We start from the raw sequence: 15,668 nt of genomic DNA, 5'->3' as shown, positions 1-15,668 counted from the left end.
ATAAAACCTGAGACTGCGAGCCACGCGGCAGAGCAGTTCTCCAGGGTTGCCTTACCCTGCTGCTCTCCGCCCAGGCACCCCTTCCCAACAGAGTCTCTTGCTTTGTGAGCAGACATACAGACACACACACGTGTCTTTCTGAGTGTTAGACAAGAGCCCACCCTCGGGCCCTCGAAGGGGTCCCCCTTCCTGTAACAATCCCACTGAAGTGCAGAAGGGCTACATTTAGAACCTAGGTGAGAACAACTTCCTATGAGAGAGGTGGTTGGTTGGTTGTTTATTTGCTTAGGTGGGTTGTACAGCAGTATAATTCCCCACTTATTTATTCTTTCAGTAGAATGGACAAATGGTTCCATTTCAGAAAGTAATAGATAAATAAATAAACAAAATTTTAAAATCATGGGGGAAAAAAGCCCTCCATATTTAGAAAAGTGATACAAAAATAATAACTTTAAAATATTTAGATAAAATCATGGTGTCAGGGGCTTCCCTGGTGGCGCAGTCGTTGAGAGTCTGCCTGCCAATGCAGGGGATGCGGGTTCGTGCCCCGGTCCGGGAAGATCCCACATGCCGCGGAGCGGCTGGGCCCGTGAGCCATGGCCGCTGAGCCTGCGCGTCCAGAGCCTGTGCTCCGCAACGACGGGAGAGGCCACAACAGTGAGAGGCCCGCATATCGCCAAAAAAAAAAAAATCATGGTGTCAGAGCCCTAATAAAGGGAACACTGACATTTGGGATGTAGGTCCCACATCTGGAATGCACTCCTCTGCCCATCACTAAAAGGGCTGAGTAAAGTCTAAACTCTTTGGTGCCTACCCTCCACCCCTGCCAAAACCTGTTTTCTGGCTCTCTGGTCTCCTGCCCTTTCCTGTCCCCGCCCACACTCCAGTCATCTAACAAGCTCCCTGGAGATCCCTTAATGTGCCATGATGTTGGGGCCTTTACACGTACCCAGCTCTCAGCCCAGAATGCCATTCTCCATCCTGTCCACTGGGCAGCTCCTACCTTCAAGCTCATTCTCACTAATACATGCCCTGATGATCCTCCCACCATGTCTAGAGTGATCATTTTTTCTTCTATGTTCTCACTGTACGTCATCCTCCCCTCTTTTTATAGCACTATGACCTGAACTGCTACGTGTAGTTTATCTCCTCTACAGAAGATGACCTCCCTGAGGCATAAGAAGGAATGCCTTTAATTTTCATATCCCTGAGGCTTAGCATGGTGCCAGAGGCACATTCGTAACTCAATAAACATTTGCTGAATGAATGAATGAACGCATACTGAGTCCTTTTAAGACTCTACCCTTCCTACCACAGAAAGGATCTAGACTTAAGGTCAGGGTGGTAGGTAATTCTAACATTTCATTCATTCACTCATTCAACAGACATTTATTGAGTACTTACTATGTGCTAGGAACTCTTCTAGGAGCATGAGAAACGTCTGTGAGCCGAGTAAACAAAGATCCCTGCCATTGAAGAGCTCACATTCTAGTTGGGGAGACAGACATTAAACAATAAATATAACAGATAAATAACATGCTTTGTTAAAAGGGGATAAGAAGTAAGGGGAAAAGATATAAGTAGAGCATGACAAGGGGGACTGGGAGTGTGTGAGCTGTGATTTTAAACTATGTGATCAGGGGAGTTGGACCTGCCAAGTAGACAGTGAGAAGGTTGCATTTGGACAAAGACTTAGAGAGTCAATTAGACATGGGGATATATGGGGGAAGGGCATTCCAGGCAGCGAGAACATTCAGTGCACACTCTAAGGCCAAGACAAGGAGGTCAGTGAAGTTGGCTAAGAATGAGGTTGGAAAGAGGTGTGATGAGGTAGGGGGAGAAAGGGGAAAGGTGGCAGATCATGGAGGCCTTTGTAGGTCATTAAAATGACTTTGACCCTGAATGAAATAGGGAACCATTGGAGGATTTTGAGCAAAGGAGCAACATGATCTGACGTACATCTGACTTACATTTTAAAAGGATCACTCAGCTATTTTGTTGAGAATTTAGTGTTGGGCCAAGGGTAGAAGCAGAGAGATCAGTTAAGAGGCTATTGCAATGATGTAAACGAACTGTAACAGTGGCTTACATCAGGGCTGTAGATGGGAAAAAGTGACTGGTCCTAGTTTTATTTTGAAGATAGATCCAAAAACATTTGCTGCCATAGATGGGATGTGCAAAGAGAGAAGGATCAAGCATTAGTCCAAGGTTTTCAACCTAAGCAACTGGAATAAGAGAAAAACTATAAGCATTTAGCCTTATCTAGGGGCTATACTTCACTCACCCTCCTACTGTCTGGTAAGTATTAAGTGAGGTCAATATGTAGCAGCATAGTGACCCACGTGGAGGCAACATGATGCAGGAGAGAGAGCAGAGAAAGAGTGCTGTTTAGCTGCTACTGCTTCCTGGGGTTAGCCTCTGAGTCTTGCTCATTTTCTGCCTCCTCCTCTTACTCCCTTATCCCCCAAATTACAAGAATTTTCCTTGTTGGCTCACTTGTTCAGAACTAAAGAGAATTATGCCATAGATTTAGTGGAAAACAGTTTAATGGTAGTAGATTTTAAAGAAGCTCAAATAAGGTTAACTCCATTATTAAAATGATCATGGGGAAGGTGATGATGCTGGTAGTGTTTATAATATTTGCCTTTGCTGCAGAGTTCATAAACCATAGAGATATTGTACAAAAGGAGGAGGGAGCCAAAGCCGGGAGGATGGCCTTAGTCACACCTTGTAAGCCACCAAACATCTTTTTTAGGCTAAAATACTTCTGAGGCTATCTGCCAAACTGTATTTTTTTAAAAAAACAAATGTGTTCCATGCATTTGAATGCTTATGATTGGAAAACCTCTGGCGATGGAAAACTTTGTTCCTTTTAAACTGATGCTGCATTTACATATATTGAGATATGGAACACATCCATAAATAAAGTTGTGTAATTCTCTATAAAATGCATTCCTATATCCCAGTTCTTAGTTTGTTAGATCAGATCCTTAAGAATTATTTTAAATGCCTTTGTTTAACCAAAATTTTGTGTTGAGTGTTTTTTTTAAACTGATGTTTAAAAAATATTTAATGCGTTCCTTTGTGCCCTTAGGATCTTTCTTGAGCAATTCAGGATGATCTGAAAACTCTTTAGAAATGAACGAGAACTCTACTGGAAAGTGTGTATTTCATAGTATCATTAAATATTGATTAAGCACCCACTACATATACAACACTGTATTGGTGGCTGAGAGGACAATGATATTGTAAAATTTAGATTTGAATCTTTTTAAAGAAACACTTTCAAAACAGGGTTTTCATTCTCTTTCCCAGTCATGCAGAGACTACTTTCACAACTATTACCTATTAATAGAAAAATAACAGAAAATATAGATTATCCGTCTAGCTTTGCATTTTCCTCTCCTGTCTGAGGATCTCTCTGAAACAGAGAGAGATCCAGACCTGAGGGTTTGCCGGTTATGTTTTTAGTTTAGTTTGCCTCTGCATTTTAGGCTGTTCATTTGACTTGGTCTAAAACTGGAAATTTGTGTAGAAGTGTTTCTCTTGAGACTCATAACATTTTAAAGGAGGTTCCTACTGAGCAGTCATCTGAACTATTTCTTAAAAGTCATATGAATCTCTTAATTCTGATAGTTTTAAGCATAAAGGGTTGGATATGTAGAATAAGATCAAGGAAAACAAAAAGAGAAGAGAATCTGAAAATTAATATTTCTTCATTTCAAAATTCATAGTACATCAACCTTCTCGGTTATATCCTGTTCCTTGGTCTGGGATGCATTCTAGATGGGAGAGTTGCCTATCGTAATTAGCATAATTGTGTCCACGTGGGGCTCAGTCAATCAATTCAGCAGGAGAAAGTAAATCAAACTACCTGTTCATGTGGACAAAAATATCTAAATTTTCTTTTTCAGCCATTATTCTCACGTCATGAGTAGACACAGCTCTCGCCAGTGAAACTACCATGAGTGATCCATGAGTTTCCATTAGAGGACATTCAACTTATCAGTGAATTAGAATTCCCAAGTGTCCACTTAAATATATTATTACAGCCATCACCATAGTGATGGGCAAGTTCTGGAACCGTCTTTTGAACTGCATCAACTGTTTCCAATCTCACATCCTCAACATTATAAAAGAGTCAACTTTAGGACCTTGATTTTCTCCCATCTCGTAGTTTATAAAAAAGCTGGCAAATTCTTTATCTTTTTATTTCCATAATGTTAATGAATTTCAATATATTTCTTGCATGAAGAATTTTGAATAATCCAAATAAAACCTACTAGGAGCTTTCATTAGAAGTTTCAGATGTCCCAGGTTACAAAGAGACTTTGAATTTAGGTATTTCCTTCTTTTGCATTAGTACTTGGTTAGAATACATTATTTCCAAAATCTTAGAGTAAGAAGTATGAAGCTTCACTTTCCCCACCAAGCCCAAACCTGCTTCTCTTCCAATGTTCTCTATTCATCCACTTTGGATGGAAACCTGCCAGTTACCCTGGACTACTTTGCCATCACCCACCCATCAAATCACCAAATAAGGATCTCTTTTACCTCTTAAATATTTTCAAATACACTCACTCTCCATCCCAAATGCCACCAACCTGAGCAAGGTGACAGTCTTCTCTGACTTGAACTCTGTATTGCTGAAATAGGTGCCCATCTGTTCACTACATCTCCATCCTTGCCCTTCACCAGTTTACGTTCAAAATTCAATTAAATCATAATCTTAACAATATGATTATGACATCTCTTTACTTTAAAAAGGCAATATTTTGTCCCTGCCATTGGGATAAAATCTAAAATCTTTAATATGACTTACAAGCCTTCATAATTGATCAGATTTCCATCTAACTTCCCAGTCTTATTTCTCAATCCCCTCCTCCTTGAGTCATCCTGAACTTTTTTTTGTTCTAATGTCATGGCTCTCTGTCTCATCACCCCAGCCCTTTATGCATGGTTGATTCCTCCACCTGGAACGACATTCATTTATTTTTTATTTATTCAGCAACTATTATGAAGCAAAGACTCTTTAGGGCTTCCCTGGTGGCGCAGTGGTTGAGAATCTGCCTGCTAATGCAGGGGACACGGGTTCGAGCCCTGGTCTGGGAGGATCCCACATGCCGCGGAGCAACTAGGCCCGTGAGCCACAACTATGGAGCCTGCGCTCCGCAACAAGAGAGGCTGCGACAGTGAGAGGCCCGCGCACTGCGATGAAGAGTGGCCCCCGCTCGCCGCAACTAGAGAAAGCCCTCGCACAGAAACGAAGACCCAACACAGCCAAAAATAGATAAATAAATTACTGAATACATAACTACTTTAAAAAGAAAATTACAGTTGCTACAATGTTTAAATAAATAAATAAATACTCTTTATTTGCAATTATTATTATAGTATACTATTATGGAGAGCTTACTCCATGCTAGGTACTAGGAAGTAAATCAATGATTAAACCAGGCATGATTTCTATCTTAATAAATCTTACTGTCTAGCATGGCAAATAGTCATGAAGCACAGAATGAGATTAGAGTTATGGTATGGAAAGTATAAGGTGATGTGGGATCAAATGTCAAATGTCAGTAAGGGTAACCATACTTAATTGAGGAGTCATTGGAGGTTCCCTGAGGAAGTACTGTTGAAGCTAAAATCTGAAAGATGAGTAGGAGCTAGTTGTGGTAACAGAAGAGTGGAGGAGGTGGAGGAGGAGGAGGAGGATGAGGCGGCAGGGGGAGTGGTGGAAGAAATGTTCTAGTGGCACAGTTAAATGGAAAATATATGAGTACTAAGAAAAGAAATAGCTTTCCCTTGTTATAAGCATAAGATATTGGGAACAGGTATCTTTATTGAATATATTTTGTTGATGGCCTGTGTCACAAAGGAAAACAATTTATAAAGTTCTCACTACCCATTTTTTTAAAATTTATTCATTTATATATATATATTTGGCTGCCCTGGGTCTTTGTTGCTGCACGTGGGCTTTCTCTAGTTGCAGTGTAGAATACAGGGCTCTGGAGCCCTCACGTCACAACTAGAGAGAAGCCCACACACCAAAACAAAGAGCCCACGGGTAGCAACTAAGACCCAACACAGCCAAAAATAAATAAATAAAAAAATTTTTAATATTAATTTTTTCTTATATGGTCCCATAGCCACAAATAGGAATAATATCAACTCCCCTTTCAGAATAAAAAGACAAGCTCATTCTAAATTACTTTACAAATAATGAGAACTGGACAAGTACTACTTTACAGAGACGAAGCCTGAGTTTTTCGTTCTGAATGACACTTTCTTGTTTTGTTTTGTTTATAGTCTCTTTTTTCTTTGGTAAGCAACTGTATTTCAAAATATAGAAGCTCTATTAAAGGTGTCTAATTTCAAAGTCCTGTTTGCATCTTTATACTTTTTTTCTATTACAAATTGCAGGCATCTTTTAAAAGTTTGATAATTTTATTGCATTAATTATTTCTGTATTGTTGGGGGAAAAAATTTTAAAGCCATTTAAAAGGAGAAAATATTTCATGGATGCCTGGTTTCTTTAGAGATGGGAAAGAGCTCTTAAGGAAATGCGTATTTAGGAATCTCATTTAGTTGATGGCAACTGAATTCTAATCTCTGTTAGTATATGTTTGAAGGAAATAGAGTTCATGGAATTATTCAGTCAGAAGATTAGTGAGCAGTTCTTTCTGCTTTTGTTACAGTGCAAAGGTCTATTCAAGAGGAATCAGAAATGTGGGGTTCCAGTCTCAATTCTGCCACCCACGCTCCATGTCACTTAAGCCACTTAAGAAAGCCACTTAGCCTCTGAACATCAGTTTCTCATTTGTAAAATGGAGATAATGGTGCCTTTCTCGTAAGCTTCTTATTAAGAATAAGTGACATACACGATGAAAATGCCTTGTAAATCAGAAGCTGCTCTACAAAAATAAATTACAAAACTTATCACTAGCTCAAAGATTCCCATAAGAGATTCTACAGAAAAAAAAATTGTTTAATATGTATTTTGTGTTCTTGTTCCTGTTTCCTTTTCAATGTATATGTGCTAAATCCTTCATTAGGTTATAAGCTCCTTAAAGCCACAGTGAGCATACCATATCCTCTTTCCATGTTGCTCTCTGGATTACACATAACTCATGGACACTCAAAAGTCTTTGTTGATATTCTCTCCTCTTCTTCAGCTCCAATAACAAGCAAAAGTCACTACTGTCAAAGTCTCCTTTCACCTATTCTATGTCTAAACCTCCCTGCTGTAATCCATACCTATTTCCATATACTCTCTCCTCTAAACTCATGGAGAACTGGCAGGTCAGCATCAACTTAACAAAAGCCTTTATCACCATTACTAAACTCTCTTTAGCTGCAAAACAAAATCCCTGGTTCTCAATCTGAATCTATGCTTCCTGCAATCCAAAACAAGTGGAATTAGGTACATCCTTAGTCCCACGAAGAAAGGAGGAGTACCTGCTGGCCCACTAAAGATTACTAGAGCCAAGGAGTTCCAGAGGAAAGTCCCTCCCTGTCTGGGCAACTGAGAGGAATAAAGTACAGCCATATAAAATGGCTAGAGGAAATACAGACAGAGAAGAAAAAAAGGACAGCGGTGAAGACACCAGAATCAAAAGAAAGTGAAAGGAGAGTGTTTTCAGGGCACTGATATTCCCTTAGAAGGCTGATGAGATGCTCTAGTCTACTTTAATGCTAGAACAAAAGTCTTTATTTAATAGGTAAGTTGGCACCAGCTCCTGATACAACACTTTTAAAAGCGAAAGTATGGTGAGGAAGGGATGGCTACCTCAGTCACCCTCCTTGGATCCTATAAATGTGCCTATGTGATCTGCACTCTGCTCAAAGTATATTCTTTCCATGAGGTTTTTAATAAGGGTGCCCAGTTCAACTCACCTTTTAGGTTTAAGAGAGGAATATTTTTATTCTAAGCCACCTCTCCCAGTCTTTACCGATATGATGTGGCTTTCACTAAACAGTCCTAGGAGGGCCCACGCAATCCTCAGGCTCCGGGTAAACACGTGTGCCTGCAGCCGGCTCCAGCTCGCCCTGCGTTTCAGCACCGCTGTCTCTGGATAGCGCCTCACTGGCCGGCCGGCGCAAGGCCTCCCACCCTTCACTCATCCATCCCTACCTCGTCCATTCGCTTTCCTCTTCTCGTTTCTCTCATTGCCAGAAGAAAAGCACCCCGACTTCTAACTTCTCCTCAATTCCTGCTTCAAAAGTGACCTCCGCGTGCCTCCCTCAGGGTCTAAACGCGCAACCCCCGCGCCTTTGGGTCCTCCTGGAGCAGCAGCGAAGCCCCGCCGTTTACCCACCGGTGGCCCGAGATCTCTGTCAGGCAACGATCACCTTTCCCTTACCACTTCTCAATCCCAACCAGCAGCCAGGAGCCCCCGCTCACTCGGCCTCTCTCTTTGCCACAAAGCCTCCTTGAAAAAAACGCGCGATGATGCGCCCTCGCCTCGCCCAGCCCCCAAACACACACACACACACACACACACACACACACACACACACACACACACACACACACACACACAGTCATACATACACTCGCACGCCTCAAACCTTGTGGGAGCCATCGCCAACCTGGGCAGAGCCTCAGCCAACTTGGGCCCCATCCTTCAACACCGGCTCGCAAAGCCCGCAGCAACCGCCCCGCCCTCTCCCCTTCCTAGGCGGTGGGTCCCGGCAGCCAAGCCCAGGCCCCCGCCCCCTGCTCCCCACCTCCACATTCACTAAGCCATCCACCTCGCGCGCGCAATCCACTGTCCACAACCCTCAAACATTTGCCCCGGGCCGCCCCGAACCAGCAGCCAAACCATAAACGAATCTCCTTGAAGCCCAGCCCTGTTCCTGGTGTGTTGTGTGTGTTTGTGTCTCTGAAGCATATACACCATTAACTCCTTCGAGCTTTCGGCCCAACCTAAACAAACAGCACGTTATCTCTAACCCCCTTCTCCCTTCTCCGCGCCCCAACCTCTGCCCCCATCCCGATCCTCACCGGCCAAGTAGCCAAACCACCGCACCACCGCACCCCAGTTCTCAAACCTCGACCTCCCACCAATCCGAACCAACACTCCCCTCCGGCCCCTCCCCTCCCCCACCCCTTGGCCCCCAGCGAGGAGGGTCTGGCCCGAGCGAGTGACGCCTCGGAAGCACAGTCTGCGTCCCCTCCCGGGAGCCCAGAATAGAGGGGCTGACCTCCACCAGCTGGATCAGCCAGCACACCTCTCCAGATGGGTACTCGCCTTACCGTCAGACGCCCTGGGAAACACAGGTGCCGGGGAAAGGAGAGAGGCGGAAGCAGTCTCCGGGGGTGGGCGGGAGGACTCACCGAACATCTGAATGTGCCCTTTGGTGATGGGATTGAAGCTGCCGCAGGCGAGCAAGATAACGTGGGTCTTGGTGGTCTCGGTCATGGTGCGGGTGGGTCCCTCGCGCTGGTCCAGGGGTCGCCTCTCTTTTTGTGTCTCGATACGTCTGCAGAGGGAGAAAGGAAGGCGAGGCTCCGGCGGTGGATGCTGGGGACTCCAAGGAGCCGCTCCAGACGCAAACCGCGTCACTCCCCGCCTCCCCTTAACGCTTGCAGCGCCGGCAAGATCCGAGGCTGCTTTTGTATCGCTGAGCTCCGTCCTCTTTTCCTTCTAGCTTCTTTCACGCCTCTCGCCCTGGTCTCCCTCTCCTCCCTTTCTCTCACCCTCACCCCACCCCATCACGCTCTCTTCCTTAGTGTTTACATAAGAGATGTGCTACCCAAGCCCAGAACCCTGAACACTGACAGGCAACCATCAGCATGGTGTGAGCTCTTTCTCTTACCTCCTTCTGAATTAGTTTTCCTCCCTCAATCTAACATTTTTCTGTCCACACCTACTTTCTCGAACATTTCCAACTCTAAAAGTGTTCGATTTTAAGAACTGTTTTCTTTCTCTCCTCAAAATTTTAAGTGGAGAAATGACAATTGGTCACTTCAGGAGTATTCATTTCTGCCCATCTTTCCCCCCTTGTCTCATGGTTTTGAACTACTAAACTGAGTCCAGACGTTGACCTAGTGGTTGCCAAGAAATAGGGGGGAACCTGAATCCTTCCCCTGGCATACTGCTCCTTTTGTGGGTTGAAGCAATGAGAACATGGATGTGACAGAGTTATTAAAGCTGTGTTAGAAAATTATTGTGATCTTACATAAGCTATCAAAACTGAGACAAAGATTTACCCATTCAACAAGTGTTCCTTGAGTGCCCACTATGTGTTAGGCTCTGTTATAAACACTGCTGATAAAGCAAAGTCCCTGTCTTCATCAAGTTTACATTCTACTGGAAGGAGACAGACAATAAACAAACATAGAAGGGCTTCCCTGGTGGCGCAGTGGTTGAGAGTCCGCCTGCCGATGCAGGGTCATGGGTTCGCGCCCTGGTCCGGGAGGATCCCACATGCCGCGGAGCGGCTGGGCCCGTGAGCCATGGCCGCTGAGCCTGCACGTCTGGAGCCTGTGCTCCACAACGGGAGAGGCCACAACAGTGAGAGGCCCGCGTACCGCAAAAAACAAGAAACCGAAACAAACATAGAAGGAAATATTAGATGGCAATTGTGCAATGCACAATAAGTGAATGCAGTTCACTCTCTGGCACAACAAAGAGTGAATGGAGAAGAGGGGACCACTTGAAATGAAGAAGTTAGGGAAGGCCTCTCTGGGGTGGTGAAATTGAAACTGAGACCCAAATGACAAGGAGTTGCTAGTACAAGTATTCTGGGACAGGGAAGGGCTCATTGTGCTCCTAGAAATGAAAGAAGGCCAGTGTGACCAGACTGCATGAATAATGGGAAAAATGCTAAGAGAGAAGATTGGACTGGTGATTAGGACCAAATCAAGTAGGGCTTGTAGGCTAGGGTAGGGTTTGGATGTTTTTCTAAGAGGAATAACTTAGAGAGGAATAACAGAAGGAAACCACTGAAGTTTTTAGGCAGAGAAGTGGTAAGTAATTTACATTTTTATAAGATCACTCTGGCTGCTAGGTGGAAAACGGGAAGGGAAGGAAAGCATTTAGGAAATCCTCCTGGTAGTCTAAGCAGGTGCAGTTGTCCTTGGACTAGGTTTTATAGAGGTGAAACTGATGAGAAGCAAAGAGTCTTAGGATAAGTTTTGTAGATAAAGTTTACAGTCTTTGCAAATGGATTGGATGTGAAGGATGAAGGAAAGAGAAATCTAGGAAAATGTCTAGAAATTTGGTTTAAGTAAATGAGTGGACTGAGAGTGAGAAAGATGGAGAAAGGAAGTTTCAGGGATGACCAATGTTCTATTCTGATACAATAAATAAACCTAATAATTTGAGATTTTTTTTAAATAGCCTTTCAAAAAACTGAGATAAACTGACATATGCATTGTATTAGTTTTAGGTACACATAATAATTCTGAACTTAGAGATCCATAAGTACAAATATTTACTTTTTGGGGGCTTCAAAATTCTTGGATAAATTTCTACCTATTTTAGTGGGTTGGTCATTGTTTCTTATTTAAGAGCATGTAGTTGGGGTACAGTAAATATTTGTTAAATTATGCTGAACAGCAAATTGATCCTAATATGCATAAAATTTCCAGTTTAAAGATAAGTCCTAAGAACTGATGTATATTTGTAATTTGACGTATCTTCCCTCACAGGGGATGCAGATTAGTGGGACAGAAGAGCAGGAGCTGTTGAGGGGAGCCCGACTTGGGTAGGAAACTCTGACACTTATTAGCTGGGCAATAAATATTTATTGAGTGTCTGCCACATGCCAGATACTTGATTTAGAGGCTGTGAACAAAACAAAGTCCCTGCTTTAATACAGCTCTCATACTAGAGGGCAAAACAGACCATTGGAAAATAAAATAAAATAAACATAATGGTAACAGATACCATAATGAAAAATAAAGCTGGATGAGAAGAAAAGGAAAGGGAAATTCTCCTTTATTCAAGGTGGTCAGGGATGGCCTCTCTGATAGGATGGGATCTGAGCAGGGACCTGAAAGAAGTGAAGGAATGTGTCATTTGACTATCTGGGGAGGAACATACCTGGCAGAACAGCAAGTGCAAAGAGCCGGAGGAGCAAGAGTGTTTGAGAGTCTTCGACAAGCACACCCATGTGGCTGCACAAAAGAAAGCAAGTGGAAAAGTAGGACAGATCAATAGGGCCTCATAGGCCCTGGTGAGGGCTTTGGTTTTTTCACTGGGAGAGATAGGAAGTCACTGGAGGTTCTGAATAGAGAAGTTACATGAGCTGACTTACATTTGAAAAGTACCATTTTGGCAGGAAGTATAAATTTTGGAGTCATCAGTATAGTTTTATATTTAAAACCAAAGGATTAAATGAGGTCACCTAAGGAGTAGCATATATATATATATATATATACATAGAAGAAAAGAGGCCCTCAGATTCAGCCCCGGGGCACACCAAATTAGCAACAGTAGCTAACATTCACTGAATATCAGTAGAAGCCCAGGCATTATAAGCCATTTACAGATGTTAATTCATTTAACATTCACCATAATTCTATGAGTTCAAATAATTTTATCCCATTTTAGAGATGAGCATAAGGGAGAACAGAGAAATGAAATAACTGGTCCTAGTAAGTATGGATTCAAATTCAAACCCTGGTAGTTTTGGTTGAAGGCCCTGTTGTTGATCCAAGCCTACTGTTTCATCTTGTTTCACTGCTATGCTATACAGGCATACCTCGTTTTATTGAGCTTCACAGACATTGCGTTTTTTCAAATTGAAGGTTTGTGACAACCTTGAGTCAAGCAAGTATATCTACACCATTTTTTTCCAATATCATTTGCTCATTTTGGGTCTCTGTGTCACAGTATTTCAAACTGTTTTCATTGTTATTATATTTGTTATGGTGATCTGCAATCAGTTGTCTTTGATGTTACTACGGTAATTGTTTTGGAGCACCATGAACCACACCATATGAGACGGCAAACTTAATTGATAAATGTGTTCTGACTGCTCTACTGACCAGCAGTTACCCCATCTCTCTCCCTCTCCTTCGGCCTCCTTATTTCCTGAGACACAGTGATATTGAAATTAGGCCAGTTAATAACCCTAGAATGGCCTCTAAGTGTTCAAGTGAAAGGAAGGGTCAACTGATGCGGCAAGCTTCATCGCTGTCTTATTTTAAGAAATTGTCACAGCTACCCCAGCCTTCAGCATCCACCACCCTGATCAGTCAGCAGCCATCAACATCCAGGCAAGACCCTCCACCAGTCAAATGATTATAACTCACTGAAGGCACAGATGATGGTTATCATTTTTTAGCAAAAAAGTATTTTTTAATTAAGGTATGTACATTTTTTTTTTTTTTTTTTTTTTTTTGCGGTACGCGGGCCTCTCACTGTTGCGGCCTCTCCCGTTGTGGAGCACAGGCTCCGGACGCACAGGCTCAGCGGCCATGGCTCACGGGCCCAGCCACTCCGCGGCATGTGGGATCTTCCCGGACCGGGGCACAAACCCGTGTCCCCTGCATCGGGAGGCGGACTCTCAACCACTGCTCCACCAGGGAAGCCCTGTACATTGTTTCTTTTAGACATAATGCTATTTCAAACTTAATTGACCACAGTATAGTGTAAGCAGAAATTTTATAGGCTCTAGGAAACCAAAAAATTCATGTGACTCACTTTATTACAATATTCACTTTACTGTGGTAGTCTGGAACCAAATCTGCAATATCTCCAAGGTATACCTGGACTAACTACATTCATAAAAATGAGGATAACTATACCCACCAAACCACAGAGATGTGAAGATTACCGGTAATGTAGAACACCTAGCATATAATAGATGGTCAATAAGTGATACCTATTTTATAAATGAGAGAATGGAACTTTGTAGCAGAGGTTTGAAGAACAGACTGAGAATTGCCATACCAAGTGTTCAGGTTTTCCCTCCTTTACCCAGGAAAAATGGAAAAGTAGGCAACAAAATTCAATGTAACTTGCTGGAATGACTGGACACTCACTCAACTCTACAAGTTAATTTTAATAAAAAGAAAGAAAGAAAAAAGTCCAATTCAACATTCCCACACAGAACAGTGGTCAATAAATATTTACCAATGAATCAAGTACAAAAATCTTTTTTTACCAGCCCAGGGCTGAGAGAGTAACAATGAAATGTGAATTTGTAACACAATGCAATAAATGTTTCAGTCTTGTAGGTTATGTCTTCTTAAGTAACAGTTTAAATTCTATAGATTAGATTAATTGGTTGTGATTCTAATTGTCTCTTGTAATTTTATTTGTGCTTATCTCTAATTTGTGTATCCCCAAAGAGGGTTCAGGAACTGGAATAGAAAAACATTGAAAGCAAATCTTGGTTCTGTCACTTGCTAATTGTTTGTCTTTGGGCAAGTCATTTATTGCTAAGACTGGAAGTACAGTAGTCCATCCTTATCCTCGGTATCATTTTCTGAGGTTTCAGTTATGCCTGGTCAACCTCGGTCTGAAAATATTAAATGGAAAATTCTGGAGATAAACAATTCATACGTTTTAAATTACATGCTGTTGTGATTAGCATGATGAAATCTCACGCCCTCTGCCTCCATCCTGCCTGGGACCCCCAACCACCAACTAAATCTGTTCCTGACATCTAACCATAGACATTGTCATGGCTGGATGATCCAGGATCACCCAAAGCAGATGATCCTTCTTCTGACAAATCCTCAGAATGTCAATAGTAGCCTAATGCTATGTCATTCATCTCACTTCATCTCATCATATAGGTGTTTTATTATCTCACATCATCACAAGAAGGGTGATAGAGTACAAGAAGAAATTTTTGAGAGACAGACCACATTCACATAACTTTTATTACAGTATATTGTTGTAGTTGTTCTATGTTATTATTATTGTTGTTAATCTCTTACTGTGCCTAATTTATAAACTAAACTTTATCATAGGTTTTTACGTATAGGGAAAAACATAGTATGTATAGGATTTGGTACTATCCCCAGTTTCAGGCATCCACTGGGGGACTTGGAACGTATCCCCCATTGATAAGCAGGGACTACTATACCATAATACATACCGTGTGTGCTTTATAGGGGTCCTATATGGATCAAATAAGACCATGTGTGAATAAATGAGGTGTTTTTTTTTTTTTTTTTAAAGCATATCCTCAGCTTTAGGTCAAACTCCACAGTTGTTCCATACAAAATACCTACTGTTTTTAAGTGTTCAGTGTTTCTACTGATGAGTTTGTTAAGGATGTTTCTGGTAGTTCCGATCTTAGAGGGTAATGGCTTTGGGAATGTGCTAATAGTGTACATATATATCAACCAATGAAAACAAATACCAAAAAACGTACTAACAACAAATTTATTCTCAGTGAAGATTCCAAGGCTGGTCCATAAGCTATAGAAATAGGAACGTCAACCCTTGCATAATACATATACCTTAATATATATCGTGATCTATTCTCAGGGGTGCTTATTTTAACTTAGGTAATATAATTTGGTCCAATATTTCAAGTTTCCAACAACCGGTTAATTGCTTTAGGCTGGAAAGGAGCCTGAGTCATTCTCCCACAACCTAAACTTTGCAATCTGCTCCAGCCAGTTCAGTTTCCAAATGGCTCAAGGCAGACAGTCCAACCCAGAACCTTCCCTGCAATAAATATCTATTCTGATGGGC

The 15,668-nt window shown here is 42.1% G+C and overlaps 1 protein-coding gene across 4 annotated transcripts in view; it reads right to left on the bottom strand.

The window, feature by feature from the left end:
* NMNAT2 (nicotinamide nucleotide adenylyltransferase 2) overlaps window positions 1-15,668 on the bottom strand; it is a 197,428-nt gene that overhangs the window by 143,592 nt on the left and 38,168 nt on the right. For all 4 annotated transcript variants that reach the window (XR_003427988.1, XR_003427987.1, XR_003427989.1 and 1 more), the window contains one exon: window positions 9,341-9,486. Coding sequence is in view for 1 of the 4 variants with exons in the window: in XM_027083065.1 (XP_026938866.1) it covers window positions 9,341-9,425 (85 nt within the window). In the remaining 3 variants the exon portion in view is untranslated. The remainder of the gene's footprint in view (window positions 1-9,340; window positions 9,487-15,668) is intronic.

Source organism: Aethalodelphis obliquidens, unplaced genomic scaffold (assembly GCF_003676395.1).
Source record: "Aethalodelphis obliquidens isolate GAN/ISIS:26980383/991018 unplaced genomic scaffold, ASM367639v1 scaffold48, whole genome shotgun sequence".
Classification (NCBI taxonomy): domain Eukaryota; kingdom Metazoa; phylum Chordata; class Mammalia; order Artiodactyla; family Delphinidae; genus Aethalodelphis; species Aethalodelphis obliquidens.
This window is presented reverse-complemented; position numbering and strand designations above follow the sequence as displayed.